Source organism: Barbatula barbatula (genome assembly GCF_947034865.1).
Source record: "Barbatula barbatula genome assembly, chromosome: 6".
Classification (NCBI taxonomy): Eukaryota; Metazoa; Chordata; class Actinopteri; order Cypriniformes; family Nemacheilidae; genus Barbatula; species Barbatula barbatula.
Genome location: NC_136765.1, coordinates 23,846,880 through 23,866,198, shown reverse-complemented (window position 1 = coordinate 23,866,198; position 19,319 = coordinate 23,846,880). Strand labels below are relative to the sequence as shown.

General features: G+C 39.9%; 1 protein-coding gene across 1 annotated transcript in view; it reads left to right on the top strand.

The window, feature by feature from the left end:
* Positions 1 to 19,319, top strand: part of npas3 (neuronal PAS domain protein 3) — a gene marked incomplete at its 3' end in the record, with an annotated part of 208,956 nt that overhangs the window by 156,947 nt on the left and 32,690 nt on the right. The window contains exon 6 of the mRNA XM_079459342.1: positions 18,302 to 18,479. Coding sequence (XP_079315468.1) covers positions 18,302 to 18,479 — 178 coding nt within the window. The remainder of the gene's footprint in view (positions 1 to 18,301; positions 18,480 to 19,319) is intronic.

Here is a 19,319-nt window from a genome sequence, read left to right as displayed (position 1 = left end):
TCACGTCTTTGAACTTTACCGCGTGTTCCGCTTCACTTGAACTGACTTTTTTTCAGGTGCCGTTGAATTTCTGCTGGAAAAGTTAAGTCCAAACACCGACGTACAAAGACACTTGTCAAAGGCCCCGCTCTTCCCCATCGAAGCCTGGATTAGACGTTGTGCTGGGAAAGTTTATCTCTCCTTTGAGGGTAATATCGTGGTATTAGACATGAAAGGCCGTTGGGCTTCTAACACACATTTAGGCTTCTGGGGAAGCAAAGGCCCAGAGGCGAACAAGTCACTTTTTGGAATGTAAAATACTCAGAACACTTCAGGCACGGAGAGCCCGTGGGGATGATGCCTTTCCAGGAGTTTTCAGGGGTGCAAAAACAACTACGATGATAAACTGTGCGTGGACACATTCTTTATGTAGATATTCTATATGTAGACGGTTTTCATCTTAACATCCGATAGACCTCCACAAAGAACCAATAACTGTTGAGTAGTTTTCATGCAAAAATGTATATAAAATTAATATAAAATAAATTTTTATATTATAATCAAGAGCAGGCCTGAAGTTATCTTCGAGTTATCTAGTACGTCTGATGAAACCGTCTGTAGAAATGTGATTCAAAAAAGTCAAACCTTTAATACAATAAAACATGCATCTGTATATCAGTGTAGCGGCTGTAGAGTTTTGTTTGGTGTGGATCATCCTCTTGCGGTTTGTCTTTGCAGATTTTAAAAATGAAGCTGTCTGATACAAGGTGGAAAGTCTTGGCCTGAGCTTTGCTCCAAGGATTTGTGTGCGCGTGCGTTTGTAATAGTGTGTATGTGATAGTGTGTGTGTGCATGGGTGCGTTTGTAATAGTGTGTGTGTGTTTGTTTATGGATGCATTGTGTGTGGAAGATTTTCAAGTATGTGGTATTGTGCATCGTGTATCATGAGTGAAGTAAAGAGCCCTTTGGTCAGAATATGAAGACCAACACAACCTGTAGATATACATAGCTCTGTGACATTTACAAGTTGTGCAATGTATGCAAAGTTAAATATGTGCACTGGTAAACATCCAAATATGGTACATAGACCAGTGTAGCAAAAAAGCTTTCGCTGACAGATGCTGAGAATTCAAAAACAACACCAGTCAGGAGTCAGGCATGCAATATATAGATATAGAAATAAAAGCGTAAAGTATGATTGTAGAATGTAGTGTTTCAATTTAGAAATTGTGTATAACACACACATAAATCAGGTGGGGCCCAAACGACAACATATGTTAAAGATATGTTTGTATTTTTATGGATTGAAATATAATGTTTGTTTTTATTTTGGAGGGCAGGGAGAACAAACGGGTGCAAGAGTTAGACAGACTGAAGGACACAGAGTTAGAGAAAGGTAAGAGATAATGAAGAAAAGAGTGAACCTACTACTAAAACACATTGCCTGGTCATTACTACGCCGCAGAATATTTTCTCACTTTCTGTAGTCTTACAAAAATGTTCAATGTGTTCAAATGTGTTTCATAGTCAATGCATTATTTTACATGATAATTAATCCTGACATTATTTATTCACCTCACAATATAATTTTTATTTATGTTGTATACGACATTTAATTTACACCATTAAGGATATTGTGTAAATGGAAGGCATTAGGCAGGCTGGCAAAGAAGTTAAAATCATGTTATTGGAAACTTAATAATTCATTTTTAACAATAAATAATTTAATTTATACAATGTATCATTTAATGAAAATTGCATTCCGTTTGTGACATTTTTTTAGTATTCCTACTGGAAACCTTGAATATAGTTTTCAAGATATAAGAACAAAAATGTTTTTCGTTAATACCGAAATTCAGTTTTCTAGTATACAGTGTTTTTACAATTATAGAGGTCAGACCCAAAATGTGATTGGTTAAAATAGCTGGTGTGTCCCATACAGCTATTATCTATAAGCTATATCTTCAGTCAGGTGTGTGAAGTAAATGTGTACCACAGTGCCCTTAGTGAAAATAGTCTGAACTTCATCTCATAGAAAACATTGTGAAGCCTTTTTGACATATATTAAAATAAATCTACGAAACTATTTCATACAGTGAAACTGATTTGGGGAAAGAGAACTAATGACTTGTTAAAGACTTTTGAAGTTTAAACTTGAGGAGGACTTGGACTTGATTGTCTTGACTCGGGACTTGACTTGACTTGGACTTACCTGTCGTGACTCAGGACTTGACATGACTTGGACTTATCTGTCATGACTCGGGACTTGACTTGGACTTATCTGTCGTGACTCGGGACTTGACTTGACTTGGACTTACCCGTCGTGACTCGGGACTTGACTTGACTTGACTTGGACTTACCCGTCGTGACTCGGGACTTGACTTGACTTGGACTTACCTGTCGTGACTCGGGACTTGACTTGGTCTTACCTGTCGTGACTCGGGACTTGACTTGGACTTATCTGTCGTGACTCGGGACTTGACTTGGTCTTACCTGTCGTGACTCGGGACTTGACTTGGACTTATCTGTCATGACTCGGGACTTGACTTGGACTTATCTGTCGTGACTCGGGACTTGACTTGACTTGGACTTACCTGTCGTCACTCGGGACTTGACTTGGTCTTACCTGTCGTGACTCGGGACTTGACTTGGACTTATCTGTCATGACTCGGGACTTGACTTGGACTTACCTGTCGTGACTCGGGACTTGACTTGGTCTTACCCGTCGTGACTCGGGACTTGACTTGACTTGGACTTATCTGTCGTGACTCGGGACTTGACTTGACTTGGACTTATCTGTCGTGACTCGGGACTTGACTTGACTTGACTTGGACTTAGCCGTCGTGACTCGGGACTTGACTTGACTTGGACTTATCTGTCGTGACTCGGGACTTGACTTGGTCTTACCTGTCGTGACTCGGGACTTGACTTGGACTTATCTGTCGTGACTCGGGACTTGACTTGGTCTTACCTGTCATGACTCGGGACTTGACTTGGACTTATCTGTCATGACTCGGGACTTGACTTGGACTTATCTGTCGTGACTCGGGACTTGACTTGACTTGGACTTACCTGTCGTGACTCGGGACTTGACTTGACTTGACTTGGACTTACCTGTCGTGACTCGGGACTTGACTTGACTTGGACATACCTGTCGTGACCTGGGACTTGACTCGACTTGGACTTATCTGTTGTGACTCGCGACTTGACTTGGACTTACCTGTCGTAACTCGGGACTTGACTTGACTTGGACTTATCTGTCGTGACTCGGGATTTGACTCGAGACTTGCACGCAAAGACTTGAGATTTGTGACTTGCAAAGCAATGACTTGGTCCCACCTTTCAGAAGTGACACGTAATCCAGCGGAACTGTATATATGTGTGGGTTTGAAACAATGCTCTTCAGTTGTTCTGCAGGCAACTCGGCTTTGTTTCTTTGATTTTAAAGTCTATCTTTTGGCAATGGAACCCACGAGTGATTCTTCATAGCATTAAAAATAACCACAACAGTGTGTGTGTGTTTGTTTGCGTGCTTGCCTTTGTAATAGTGTGTATGTGTTTGTGTGTGTTTATGGGTGCATATGTGACTCTCCAGGAGCGTTCGTCTGTCGACTGGCATCCAGGGATATATTCCTCCCTCTCTCAGGCTCATTTCCTGTTCAGAAGAGGAACCGTAAGCCAAATCGCTTTCAGGGGAATTGGCGTCTCAAAGAGACACTTCTGTAATGCATTTGGGGAGTGTGTAACTGTTGTATCTGATCTTCCCTCTCTATTCATTACATTTGCAGACTATATCATATTAATCTGATACTCCTGGCATGTTATTTCATTGGATAGTTCTTCCGGCAAGATACAGTCTCAACATACCCTCTAAAAAAGGAGGTTATAGTTTATATTTTAAGCATTTGTACATTTCAGCAAACCCCGCTCAGCAAGATATCCAGGCTCTCCCATAAGTAAAGCTGCTCTTCAGTGGTGCAAAGAGGGTTACTTTGGTCTTACTTCCATCCTGAAGCACCAAAGCCGAACACTGCAACCTCCGAGTAATCCCAGGAATACCAATCGCACATGTGGTACGGGAGAATTTGCCAGTGGTGCGGTTCGACCAATAGACATGTAGAAAGTTGCCTTTTTTCACTCCTCCTCTTCTTTTTCGATCTCCAACTGGACATTGATCCAGGTGTATACGTCTCATCCATTTCTCGGTCGTGTCTGCTCGCAGTAAAGCTGTCCGCACATAGCTTATCTCTCGCCGCTACACTTGTTTTCCGGGCTGATTTATGATGGCTTTGCCGATCCCACAGGCTCACCTTAATGCACGGGATTCCGCAGGTATCGATGGCATGGAAATCGCGCTCGCCCAGGCAGCTTTCGGCAGAATCCAGTATGATGAATCTGTGCCTTTTGTTTGTATAAATTGATCAGAGGGAATCGGCTGTCAAGATCCGTCACGCGTCTTGAGGAAGATCTCAGCCTCCTCTTTCTCGAACTCAGCAGTCTTTTAATTAGTTGCTGGGCGGCAGCCAGGCCTCCATTCACACGGACGGATGTCCTTACCAGCGGATAGCTGAACTTAAACAGACAGCAGACAGGCCTCCACCAGGCCTGACGAAACACCATCTGTTTGAAACACATTATATGTATATATTTTTTCATATATATGATTTGTGTATCTCTCTCTCCACAAATCTGTGGTCAGAATCATACAGTGCATACAGAATACTTCAGTCGTGCAACCATGTGGCACACAGCAACACTCCCTGTGATTTATGCAGTATGTCTATTACGAAACGTATCTATTAGCGCTCTCGATCGCCCTTGCGCAGTCTCTCTCCCGCAGTGATTATGTCCTTTATTTTGATGCTGGGACTCGGTAAATCAGAGCTGCTTTGGAGAACAGTCGAGTGGAGACGCGCTAGCATAAATCCCAGATTTACAAGAGAGTGCGCCCTCATAATGGATTGATTGTGCTTTTCTCAAGTAGAAATGGAATGATCTCTCTTCCTGACAGAAATCCACTGCTCTCCTTCCCTAGCGCGGCTTGTCTGATTTATCACGCAGACCGCGTGTTCCTGCGCGCGGCATTACTTATCAAACGCCGCTCTTCTGAAAAGGTGCCGCAGGATTTTGTCAGTTATTATCAGAGACGAGCTGCTGTACATTTTGATTGCCACGGACACATGCAGAAACAAGACAGAGTATATGGAAAGTAAAGATTAAATTAAATGATTAAAATAAATTAACATTGTATTATGGATGTGAAATATAAACATTAGGGATTCCAGACCCAAATTTATCCATCACTTTACAACAAACACGAACACAAATCAGTATTTTGTGTATGTTTATTAATTTATTTGCTAGGTAGTCGTCTAATAAGCAAAGTAATCTCATCCAAATAAATTAATATATAAGTATATTTTGTGATAATGGCTGTACATTATTCTTTACTTGCTAAATGAGCAACATTCGAAAGAAATTTACACACCTTTGTTATAATTGAATTAAATTTTTACACCATTTCATACTTATGATGTTTCAACCTGGTTGATTATTACGAGCATTAATCGTCAAAAAATCATGTCGTTTATATTCAGCATTTATAACAGCCTAGTGTTTTATGCTTTATCACTTGGCGCAAATTACATTATTATAATTACTAGTAAAAAATACATTTTTCATTGAATATGAATTGAATCGCAGTAGCACACAGTCTTTCATGGCTTCTTGATTTTGATGCTCCATTTTAAATAGTCAAAAATGACTTTAGTGTCAATGTTAGTTGTCAAGGTCATTGCTAATATGCTCGCAGACGATTTCCTGATTTTACGTCTATAGTTTGTTTTCAGATGAAGACACTGACGGTGTTCATTTATATCAGACAAAGCTGTTCATTGTGTGACTGTTTTCACCTTCAGAAGACTCGGACTGGAACAAACAAAGCATTTGAATACAGCGTAGTGAAGGGGCGTCCAGGGGCCGGGCTGAATTCAGCACCCAACGGCCCTCATCAGTCGTTCACGAATGGATGCGAAATAAAAGATGGGATCTATTAGACACGTACACAATTTCAAAGTCAATCTGTTCTCTGACATTAAAAAAGGGGGATGAAATCTCTTACGCAAGTTTCTCTGTTATTTATTAGCACTGTTTTTAGTCTTGTCTAAACCCCTTCAATTAAACCCCTTTAATTTTTTAAGCTTTTAATAAAGATGTATACATGAATCTTAATCATAATGTTGCTTAATGTTACATTGATAGCAAATATAACTTGAATTTATGATTCACACACACAAACAGGCATTAGCTGGTTTGAGGGGTCTTCTCACTCCCACACTCCCTTGTGTCCAAGCCATTTTAAGTCATAAGAAAGAGTTAACAAGCTTTCTTCCAGCTGAGAGACACAAGCTTAATGAACAGTATGGAGATCGGTCCATCCCAGATGAGCAGAGAGCAGAGAGAGCATATGGGTGAATGGACAGGGCGATCGATGGAGTCTCAGGAGAGAGAGAGAGAGCATCTCTGCCTAACTTTGTGCACATTACTGTTCTAGTCGTCTCGAGCCGCAGATGAAGATATCTGGCATGTCTTGATATGAGAAAGTACTCCAAAAGATCTCTCACTCTTGGTATCCACACATACACATTGAATGTAATCTTTATAAAAAAAATTGAATGTTTTTGTACATTTTACTCAAGATTGCTTGTACAATAATCAGTTTTTCTTTTTTTAGAATTAAATCAGCTTTTTTCTTCTTTCAAACTGTTGTTTATCAGCCTGGAGTGCTAAATACTAAAAGGGTATTGTTGAAATATGTATGGTTCTATGGTAATGACCCGTGACGCCATAAACATCACAATTCAGAACAGTTTTCCCAAAGCTTGAGTCATGAGTCATGACCGATTGTGTCAAATGCTTGTACCTCGGTCATCTTTTTCATGACTGTCCTCTTTTAAAAATCCGGTTGTTTGCCTTACATCTTTGTTGAATGATTTTTAAGGTCTAGCGCAGTCATCCTCAATAGCTGGACTGTGGTCCGCATTCCGGACCTTTGCTTCGTTCCATCCAGACCGTCAGACATAGCCTAATAAACCATTTGTAACTTTTTACTATTTTGGTAGTTTAAATTGAGCCGCGCGTCTTCACAACTGAGAATCACATCACAGTTGCTCTCAGGAACATTTATGTAATTGATCTTTCGTCGCTATATCCTCTAATATATTTTTTCGCGCTTCATTTTAATATATCAAGCATTCATTTCACTAAGATTTTGCTATTATTCAGTAAATATTGACGATATTGTTATATTTTCACAGAATATTCTGTAGGATGATTTTATAAAGGACTTTTGCTGGGTTTTCACAAGCAGGCTCACATTTTGTAATGAAAAACTTTTTGATTGGGAAGTTATATAAAGATTGATTCAACTACTTGGCGTGGAAAGGCCAATTTAGTTAGTAACTCTGTTTTGTGATTATGGTTTGAATTGTTGTATACCATTTTAATTGTTACATTACTGCTGTTTGCATGTTGTCAGTAGTTTTCTTTTATTTGCAAATATCAATTATCAGACTTCTATTAAGAGGGCATTCCCCTAACACTACAGAGCCTATACATGGGCTACATATATCATATATTTTATACAGTATATCCAACTGGGCTAAATGGATTAAATATTTATTTATTTACAACAAACATATTGTCCGGACGTCCGTTTGGAAGAAAATATAAAGACAGGACCTTTAATTGAATACCCCTGGTGTAGCGCATGTAGATATCAGTCCTGGCTTAGTAACAACCTGTTACTAAGATACCAGAATCGGCAAGATTGTCGGCGTGTTTCAGAAGCAAACACAGATGTTAACCTTTAAGCCGTGGCGAGCTTGTGAACTGCGATCACAGACACCTGTGTGTGTGTGTGTGTGTGTGTCTGTGTGGTAAGTTGTCTGTCGTCTTCTGTGTGGTGGCTCTTGTAAGTCGGGATGTTTGTATTTCTGCTCAAGGTGTCCTGGACAGTCTCAGCATAAATCACATAACTGTTACGACCAACTTTGGCGGCGTCCTTATGCCAGATCACAGAGAACGGGGAGAATCAGAACAATACATGGATATTGGATATACATGTACACGGGATGCAATATACGTTTGTATATGTTCTGTGCACGCATTATAGAATTGGTGTAAACCCAGCCAAATAGCAGTTTGTGATTTTGTCTTTTGTGCATAATATGCATCAGACATGGAATCACAGAGATGAGATGGAAAGAAATAATTGAGATATGCGAGGACATCTCTCTCGCTGGAGATTGGCGCTGTGGGTTTGCATGGGGCAGACGGATTATAAATGTAAGGCAACATTATCGCCCCGCATGCGGCCTTTGGTAATTACTGTCGTACCGAGCAGCAGGAAATCCAACACAGATTCAACACTGTAACCAAATAGAGAAAGTTGACTGTTGTCTTAACTAATTAGACTTCATTACTTATTATAGACTTTTGCCAAACATTGCACCCGATAGGTTGGATTTTGGGCAGGGATAGGAGAACAGATTGTCTTAATACATAGTGACAGTGAGTATTGCTTTAGCACGGCAAAGGTCATGATTACGATTCCCAGAATGAAACTATTTGGATAAGCGTCTGCCAAATGCATGAATTAAATTTGATCAATTGAGTCCGACATTTATTTTATAGCTTTTGTGAAATTGCAAAACTATTGGTTTTTAAAGAGATATCTCGATTATCCCAAAAGGGAAAATATGAATCCATTTCATGAATTTTAATTGAGTCCTCCCTAACAAACCAGGGAACATTATGAAATATTTGCAATTGAAAGAACACGTATTGGGTCAGGATAAATGGCCACTTGGTAGATGAGAGAATGTTTGGGGTTCTGATCGCTGCAGTAGTTACGTCATCTACCGGCAGGAGCTAACCAGACAAACCGTAAGTCTTTGGCTCAAATAACCGTGTAATGTTTTAAAAGTGCAACATTGTTTACTCTCTTTGTGAAGTCTAAAGTGTGAAACAGCAGCAGGTATAAAACAGTATCACCCATCGCCGCTCTTGAGCTCATCGCATGATCAGACCCCAAGAACTGGATTGCGGATGGGGATTTGTGAACGTACCTGCAGATGCGTTTATGCGTATGTATGTATGTCTCTCTCACCGTCTGCTGTTCAATAATTCATCCGCTCAGCGCTGTGGGAAACAGACACAGATTTTTGGCTTGTGATTGTGCAATGTCTGGATTTATCAGGACCATGGAGGGAAAATTGACCAGAGCTTCAAAAGGCCATTTCTGCTTATATTTGATCAGCATGAAAACTCATCAGACCGGCGCGGATGGAGAGGAGAAAGAAAGAGAAATGGAGGGGTTGTTGGGAGGTTTTCATTAAGGGTTCGCGACGGCCCCCTGCTGTTTCTCATCTTCATCTCACTTGAACCAAAGCCGCCGTCCGGCCGGACCCCCGCCCCGCTCCCGATTAATATGAAACTGTTACAAGAAAATGAGAGTTTATTGATTTGAGCGAATGTTTCGAGCGCTATTCAGATGCACAGACCGCTGACAGATAAGTGATTCCAATAAAAGAATACACACCAGATGAGGAGAGAGAGGGAGAGAGAGAGAGAGAGAGAGAGAGAGAGAGAGAGAGAAAGTTGGAAGTAAATGAGAGGAGATAGCTTTGACACTGATATATTTAAAGAGAAGGTTCACTTTATCCTTTCATTATTGTTCCAAGATCATGACTTAAAGGGATAGCTAACATAAAAGTCATAATTGATTCATCTTCATTTATGTGACTCTTTTTTCTGTGTATCACAAAAGAAGATATTTTCAGAAATGTCTCTGTGGTTTTGTGTTCATACAATCAATGGGGACCAATGTGGTTTGGTTACTAACATCCTTCAAAATATCTTCTTCTTTTGTTTGGCAGATGAAAGAAAGTCATACGGACTTGAATGACTTGAGGTTGAATATATAATTTTTGGGTGAACTATCCATTTGAAAGGCCCGGTCCCCCTTCACTGTAATGGCAGCCTTAAGAATCCTTCACAATATCCCATTTGTGCTCCATAAAATAAATAAAGTCATACGGGTTTGAAACGATATCAGGGCGGATAAACAATGACCCAATTTTCAATTTTAAGTGAGCAAATCCTTTCCTCTTTTAAAGGGAACACCAATAGTGTGTTTTATTTAGTGTGTGATTTGATTTGTTTTGGGGCGTCCGTACGAACAATTGCAGTGGTAACGCTGGTGTTGGAGTCGGAGAGGGTCTTAGGTCTTCGATTGCCACCTACAGCGGTGACACTGGCCCTTTATGGAGAAGCGCTGGTATGTGACTGGGGGGTTATTGCCTCTGCAGATTTCTCCCCTGAGTTGATTTTCATTTTCTTGATTTTCAAAGTGGCCAGTGATCTGTAACAGGCCTCTATGGAGAGCCGAAGGAGGGGGACGTGTACGGAAACGGACAGAGGTTAGACGAGTCCTGGAATGGGAGTCATGCCGTAGCATTGTTCAGGATTTCTTTCCCCTCTTGTCAGCAATATATCGAGGCTGTATGGACTATATTAAAGGGATAGTGAGGGATTTGTCAGGTAATCTAGAAATATGTGTTTTATTTTAAATAAAAATATTACTTAATAGTGCCTGGGGAGTATGAGGGGACATATTGTGCGGCAATAGAAATGTCTCAACCGGTAAAGATTTAGCTTTTCCGTACATACCGTAGTAGTTTTTTCTGGCTGGCTTTCTGTGGGCAGAACCGATTCGTGTTATTTACATGCGAGCGCAAAGAACAAACCAAGATGAGAAAGGACATATTATTCTGTGGTTGTTTTTTTTAACTTTTTGTTTTAAAAAACTGTTAAAGTGTCACATGACTTGAAATTATAAGTGCTAAGTTTTTTTAACTGATTCGATTTGTATATTTATATGTTTTTAGAAATAATGTAATTTTAAATGGCAAAGTAGGGCTGAATTATGCTAAAAATATAGTCACGACCGCATGAATATTTAACCCTGGTGTGGTTGTCTTTTTTGAATGTTTTTTATACCTTTCATGTACCAAGATTTTCTGTAATATGGTATATATTATACATATATATATTATTATAAATGTGATTTACAAAAACATAAACACCATACATCAGGGTTTTATTTTCAATTAAATCCCCTGCAAAAAATTAAAACATCACAATATGGAGTGTTTCCGCGATGTCATATTTTGGTCATGTGTTTAACAGAATAAACCACATTTTTAAAGAGAAGGTCAGATTAAAATGGCGTCTTCTGCTTACAACAGCACAATTTCACCTACAGTCTGAACTGCAGTTTGTACTCTATGATGTCTTTCTGTCTCTATACGCTTTTGATGTTAGGTCCTATTTAAATAGCAGGCTATATATGTTCCGTATATCGTTTTATGATTGATAAAGTATTTGGACGTGGAGTTGCTCAGAAGTGTCAGGCCCAATCTTTGTTGGGCGGATTAAGCGGCCGGCTGGCTGGGTTTGCCGATTTTACACTCCTTTGTGAGTTGGCTTTTGGTCTTGGCTGTCACAAGTTCTGAAGGTTGAAGGGAAAAGCAATGTCAGGAAGCTGATTGGTTGCACAGAATTTCTAAGACAATCTGAATCTCATATTCAGCTACTTTGCCACAGTGGATTAAGATGATCTAAGGGAGCTTTGTGGGCTCGATAAAAATCAGGCACGCCGGAGAAAAGAACGCGGGGAGATTTTTACCCTTTTTGTCCTTCCAAATTAATTGTGTAAGTTATTGTTTCTCTTGGCAGATGTATTGCGCTGGCTGGAGTCGGAGACGTGTTGCTGCTAACACCGCTTTCTTTGCTCTGAAACCCCACAACCAACAACATATTTCTATTGTATTGTATTTTAGCTAATGATACCCTATCCCTCACTTCTGAACCCTATTGTAAAGACATGATTTGGCATCTGGGTTACAATTATCGTGGCCAGAAGGTTTCCTGATAAACACACTATCGGGATATACGTTCAAAATTTTAATATGTTTTGTCTCCTTTTGGGTGCAAAATCAGCAACTACAATGATACCAGATACTGGTACTATAGATCATTTATGAGATTATCATATGTGTAGCATTAACACAATATCTATAATCACGGTTATTAATATCACGGTCATTGGCAATAACGGTATATTTTGACATCTAAATTTGGGGCAGTAAGTTTTAGACATTTTTCTCATGACGATGATTTGTAAATGTATTGCACTGTACATTATGTACAATACGCTGACGATATGTTATTCTATACTTCTATAAAGTCTACAAAGATGTATCTATATAGATATAGATATATATACAATACACTGTACTTTATTTACATACAGTGCCTCCTAAACATATTTTCTTTAGTTATTTGCATTATCTGTAGTTGTGAGACGCATTTCATTTTCTCCATATGATCATTGGCATCTATTTAACGTAATGCGTGCATGTTTTAAAGCAGAACGCTCTTCAGTTTAATGGTGCTCGTATGAATTGGTACCGATCCAAAGGCTGATTGGAATATTGACTAATGTCCCACCGAGCGCTGGCTGTGTAATGGCTCATATGCATAGCCTGAGGTAAAGTGCCACGTATCAGCAGACAAAATCCACACGGCCCACGGCTACTGACGCCCTCCATTTTTCCCCCGAAGTGAGAGGCTTCAGTCGGGGGGGAGAGAGAAGATTACGGCTTTGTCTGGAAGTGGCACAGTGCCATATTAAAGGAGCGGAGGGATACAGAGAGAAGCCGGACTTGAGCAACCTGTCTTTCTGACTGGGAGCTGTTAAAGGTTACTGAAATGTGAGCCAGTCGAGTGGACCCGTGAAAGCTCTCTGCGGTTAATGGCGCCTGTGATAGATACGACCACGGCTGATCTAATGGCTTAACCCTCTGAAGAGAGCAAGAGCAACGCTCTGGGAAAGTAAGATCTGTCCGACAAACATACAGTGTGTTTCTGTTTGATTTGTGGAATTAGAGCAAATACTACCCGGACTCTCCGAGTCATCTTCAGTGGAAACTTTCCAGAACATTTTTTCACCCCCCAAAAGCATTTGGTTATTAGAGGAATAAAGTCATTCAGATTCTTGGCAGCATGCTTTCATTATAAGGCAGATAGTCATTAATTTACAGAATTAACGCCGGGAACATCTTTTGTGATCTCATATTAAATTTTAGCCCCGGATCCACCCCTTGGCAAAAATTACTCACATCGTTAAAAAATATTGAATTAGGCGCTAGTTTATCCGCGGCTCACAGGGGAGATGGAATTTGCATGAGGAGGGTCTCGTCCGCTGCCGGTGAGGGAGATTGGATGTGAGTGGAGATCACGGGGTCACAGGCTCAGTCAAGGACTCCCATTTTCCAAGGTCAGACAGGTAGAGAGAGGTTGTCCCCTGGGTCTCCACTCACAGAAGACAGCTACGATTGGCCCTTAATTATGTCTTCCCTTTAAACCGCTGCTGCCTTTTGTTTTTCAAGGGATATCTGTCCTCTCTGGCGTCCACTACAACAATAGCACCGCTTTTACGTCGGACGGTTATTATTTCGTAGGCTCGCTAATCAGATGATTTACTAAGAACTCTAATGGACGAGACCGCGTGAAAATGAAAGGGTCAATTAAGGTCTTGTCAATCATTATTCATAGTTGAGGCGTGTTTGACCGATATGGTTTCTCAATGACAGATGCACATATGTGGAGTGTAGTATATACAGCAGACAATAAAATATAACTATAGCAATATAACTAAGCTGCTTAAAAGGTGTTTAACGGTTTTGGTCTGTTACTAGTCCATGTCAAGCAATTTGGTTTGAATTGATTTAATAAGCTGTAATTATATTGACTGTTTAAAAAAGACAAAAGCAGTCCAACGCAACAAAGCAACATAATATGATATGAATATGAAAGAGGTGCTTCACGATGCCGTAGAAATCGTTGCATCCATAAAGAACCTTTAATCTTTCTGTTTCACCAAAGGTTTTTTAGATTATTAAAAGTAAGAAAGAAATAGCTCTTACAAGTATGGTTCTTCTGTGACATTGCAGTAAATATGCTGATAACCGTTAATGTGATCGCGTTCACAAAGGTACATATTTGCCAAGTTAAGTTTTTACAACATTGTTTTTACAGCCTGATTTGCCAGAGTACTTTTCATGAAAATGAATTGTCAACATTAATTTCAAAGTCACTTTCGAGGTGGATTGAGAGATTAGCAGTGGCAGAGAAAGAAGTGAAAACGTAAGAAACCCGGTCCAGGTGTGTCGGGGATGTAGAGCAAATCCAGTTATATATACAATGCCCTCCACTAACATTGGCACCCTCTGTAAATATGAGCAAAGAAGGCTGTCAAAATAAATCTGCATTGTTTCTCCTTTTGATATTTTATTTAAAAAAAACTACAATATTCCAACATTTCATTAAAGTAAAACAATTTAGAGTGGGGGTAACATAACATTATGAAAAAAATGTGTTCTCTTATACATCCTGGTCACAATAAAAGTAAAATATCTCCCAGGTATATTCCCATTGATATTTACATTTTCTTAGCACACCAAGGTGACCAGAAACATGACGTTGTCAAGTCATGAGAATACATATTAATAACACAAAGCGCAAACACCTTAATCATTTATCACAATGGATAAAACCAAAGAATATAGTTCTGTTGAGCTACACTAAATACAAAACGGCTTGCCAAATCAAGATCTTGCCAAAGCCATAGCCATCCCAGTTCCCTGATCTGAACACTATAGAAAATGAGTGGGATGAACTGAGGACAAGAGAGCACCAATGTTTGAAGGATCTTAATGGATTCTGTATGAAGGAATGACTTGCCTTATAGTCTCAAACCTCCTCACAAATCATGCAAATGAAGATGGCAGAAAGTTCAAAAGTGCCAATAATTGTGACCAACATGGATTAGAAATCATTTTTTTCCACAATGTGATATTCCCCCGACTTCAAATTGTTTTAATTTAATTAAATGTTGTAGATTTTTTTTGTATAAAAGATCAAAAGGAGAAACAATGCAGATTTGTTTGTACAGCCTTCTTTGCCAAGGGTGCCAATATAAGTGGAGGGCACTGTATTATATAATATACATCCAGTTATATTAATTGGCTTTTTTCATTGGACTTTAATTTTACACTGGCATTGCACTGCTTATGCGCTAGAGAGAGAGAGAGTGCACGCATTCATTATTTGGTGTTAGAAATACATGAAGTCGGGTTTTTGGATGGTGGGTTGTAGCTAGCAGCTATCTGTGCTGCAGCTCCTGCATAATTGAATGAGGACTGATGGTGCCCAGCTGGAACAAAAACAACAGAAGCAGTGATTTGATCCCCACAAACACAATCCGAGGGTCCAAAAGAGCCCTTGCCGAATCACTTCACGATTTACTCGCATTATCAGTTGATGGGAATGAAACATGAATCATTTATTAAAAGAGTAATTACATGCTATCAAATGTATAATGTTCCATTTAGCACATTCATGTTAAATGCTTTAATTAATTCTGAACCCTGGAGCCAACATCACTTTATTTGATTAATACTTTTTTAAAGTCACTGACATTTTCAGAAAGCGGAAGGGATTTTTTCCCCTCCACTTAGATGTGTTTAATATTTTTTGTGTCCCTCTGGATTTATGTGTTTTCCGTGTTTTTTACTAGTGAGACTGTGTGTTACAAAATCAAGCTTATGAGAATACTTTATTATATATGTTTTTATTTTGTAAGAGGCATCGGTGACAGTCCTACCCCAAAACAAATAACAAAGGAAAACGTTAGTCCGACGTTAATAATTTCATTTGGCACTTTGCCGTCTCAAAATCGACATGCACGGTGTGTTTTATTACAGACAGTGAGTCATGATTCACGTGCATGGCTCGGGCCAAACGTTCCTGGACTCCAAACAGGTTAACTGGCAGGTAGCGTGAGGTGAGAGCCGTCGCGGCACGTGTTTGATGCCAGCAACTAATTTTGTCATAATGAGAGAGACTAGAGCTGACGGCTTCCTATAGGCATTTTGGAGGTTTTGTGACACTTGACACGGCGATCTTCTGCTTCGCAGAGCAGCCTAGAAGAATCCGCTGGAAAAACCAAAGAGAACCATGGCCCCCCCTGAATCCATTTTAGTGCCCCCAGTTTGGGAATCACTGGTTTATGAAATAAGACCAAACCAGACAAAAGGCTTAGTTTGATTGTACATTTATATGATTTTGTTCTGTAAATGAACCAATCATGTTCTAGCACAGCAATGCTAAAGCAAGCGGCCAATCTGGGTTTAGCTCAGGCCCCTGTTGCCCGACCCCACTCCCTTCCTACATGAAAGAGGGTAAAACAGGAACAGGAAACAGGAAGCTGCCCGTCATGTGATGAAATCTGACAGTTTGAGATTATAGCTTTGATAGAGAAGAACGCTTCATAGCCGACAGCTGACATTTCCAAAACCTTGCTAATGAAGGGCTTCCGTCTATAAACCAAAGCATAACGTCAGGTGTTTTTTTCCTTCGCTCTCTCTCTCTTCGTGTCTGGTGATTTCATTAATACGTGCCAGTCAGTGTTAATAAGACGGAGGAGAGCGGGGAGGGGTTGTGGAAAGATCTTATTGAGTGACCTTCTACAAAATAAGCATGTTGCTGGTGGGCTCTGTCCGTGGCCCCACTCCACAGAGCGGGGCTTCATTTACAATGCAAAAGCCTCTCCTGTAATCCAAGTGTCCTTTCCGCAATCACAGAGCGTAATCTGCTCTTCTCTTGTAACAGACAACACTTTACCGTCGCGACACAATGAATATTAGAGCTGATATTATTTTTCTCGGAGCGTCGTTCGCCCATCCTCGCATCGGGGAGATTAGGGAGAGACGAGTGCTTTGTGCAGCCACTTGTGCTGGAAAGTGGGCTCATTCTAATACTGTTAAAATAGTCGGCGGGGCCGTGTTTGTGAATTATAATGGACACAATGTGTTTGTCTGCTCGGGTCGGCGTGAGAGAGATAGCTTTGCATTTCATCTTTACAACAAGCGCTTAAAAAAATCATCGTCTGTGTTGTGAATTCACACCATGTTTTCTTGCTTTCTCGTGGTCTCTTTATGATTTTCAAAGTGAACAGGACATCTAAATAGACTTTAAAGGGATAGTTCAGCCAGGTGAACTGATTTCTCAAGGTTAAACACAAATGTAAACTGTTCTTTTTTGTTTTAGCGAACGGCTTGTTTTGTTATTTTGTTAGGATTGGGCTCCAGTCTTGTGTAAGCCGGTCGAAAGCCTCGACCCCAAACTCTTTAGTTCTTCAAAAGGAATGCTCAATTTTTTGGTCTACTTGATATAGGCAGAATGTCAGTCTTCAAGAGAAAGATCCAGAAAGTCTTACTTGGATTGTGCCTGCAGCTTTTTGATGCCCAGGGACAAAAAAGCAGGAGAAAAACAGATGTGCTGTTGGGTTTCTAGCGTGTGAAAGAGAGACCGAAAAATAGAAACAGACAGACAGCTGGTGGTCTCGTCATACTGTTGTTTTGGTTGATGTTTTCTTGGATTTTCTGTGATTCGGACTGTGTGTCTCACAGGGAAAAATACAGTAGAGATGCTGTATATAAACACCTGTAATACAGTAAATTCATTCCTCTTGAATACATAATGTGCACATTTTTCAACCATATCTGCTTTTCTGTTGTTAATTTGTTAAATCGAGATATCAAATACAAAAATCCCGTACTTGACTATTCAGTCAATAGTAGTTTTCATCCGTTTTACACTGTGTCTAAAATAACACAAAGCCTGTTACTGTAATTCCCTTCCTTTTTTGTTTCTGCTTAGAATAATAATTTCTAAAGGGCTAAATTGCTTTGATCGACATTAAAGGGATTATTCTCATGTAATCCGCAGGTCCCTGTAGACGTGGACCTGATCACAGAACAGCGTTACAGAAACATAATAACGGGATATTTAAGAAGCACGTGGCTGCTCTAAAGTCAGCGCTGTTTTAACTAATGTTGTTTTTTTTCTTGTCGTTTTGTAACAGTAAATCCATTTTTACTCGGTTTAGTAAATAAGGGTGTTTAAAGGTTAGACAAGCACATGCAAATGATTTCATTATTTGGACGAGCACCTAAAGAGAAACAGAGAAACATAAGAGCTTTTATCTGTGCTGCAGTTTAAAATAATCACATTAAGCTCCGGGTAATACTGATATCGAATTATATTTATCCCTAAATTAAAGTATTCTTTTTCCTTAAATGAATCACTAATTGTCCTTAAAGTGTCCGTTTGTGTCTGGTTTGCCTTGTTTCAGGTAGAGCTGACGGGCAGCAGCGTGTTCGATTACGTTCATCCGGGCGATCACGTGGAGATGGCCGAGCAGCTGGGAATGAAGTTACCGCCGGGAAGAGGGCTGTTGTCCCAGAGCGCGGGGGCCGAGGATGGGGCCAGCTCCGCCTCCTCATCTTCTCATTCTGAAACACCTGAGCCAGGTAAGATCATGTCTATGGGCATCAGCTAAACTTAGAATGCATTAGATAAAGCATTTCACTAAAAGTGTATCCACTTTTTTCGTCAGTAAACCTTAAAGACTTTGACAGAGGTTATGTTTGAAAATGACGCTTGCATTATTGTAATTTAAATATAAATGTACTTTGATATTTTATTATTTAATGCAATACCTTTAAATGTCTGTTGGTGGTAAAATCTGTATGTCCTACAAATATATTCTAGCTAAACTGTCAAATTGAAATTATAATAACTTTGTGCTTTCGATTTTTTTTTTCGATCTGAGACTCCACACATAGTTTTCGTTCTTCAATCTTGAGACGACCGATTTAGCCTTTATTGTTTACATTGTGTGCACTTTGAGTTGCTTGTTTATTGATTTATTTCAATTCCAAGCCATGTTTTTAAGTCTGCAGTTTACATAGTGTCACAATGAAGGGTCTATACCATATACTATATTAAGACTTCATGTGGGCATTTTGTGTGCATGGCCATTTCCGCACGTGTGTGACATGATACGAAGATGAGCGTCTTCGTGGCCGGCTTGTGCTCTCGGGGGACGTCCCATGAAGCAGCGGTACTGTAACACAGGCTTACCCCGCTACCGAATTTAATTAGACAAATCGCATAGCGGGAATGAAAAGAGGTGACATTCCTCATTGGAATTCCTTTCAGGGCTCTTATAGACTTTGCCTTCCAAATGTTCCCATTTTCATTGTGTTGTACTGATGATAATTTAAGTATTAGGGGAAAATCCATTTATAAATTAAACAAAATGACTTGATATCCATCAGTCCCTGAGTTCATCAAGCTGTTCAAACATG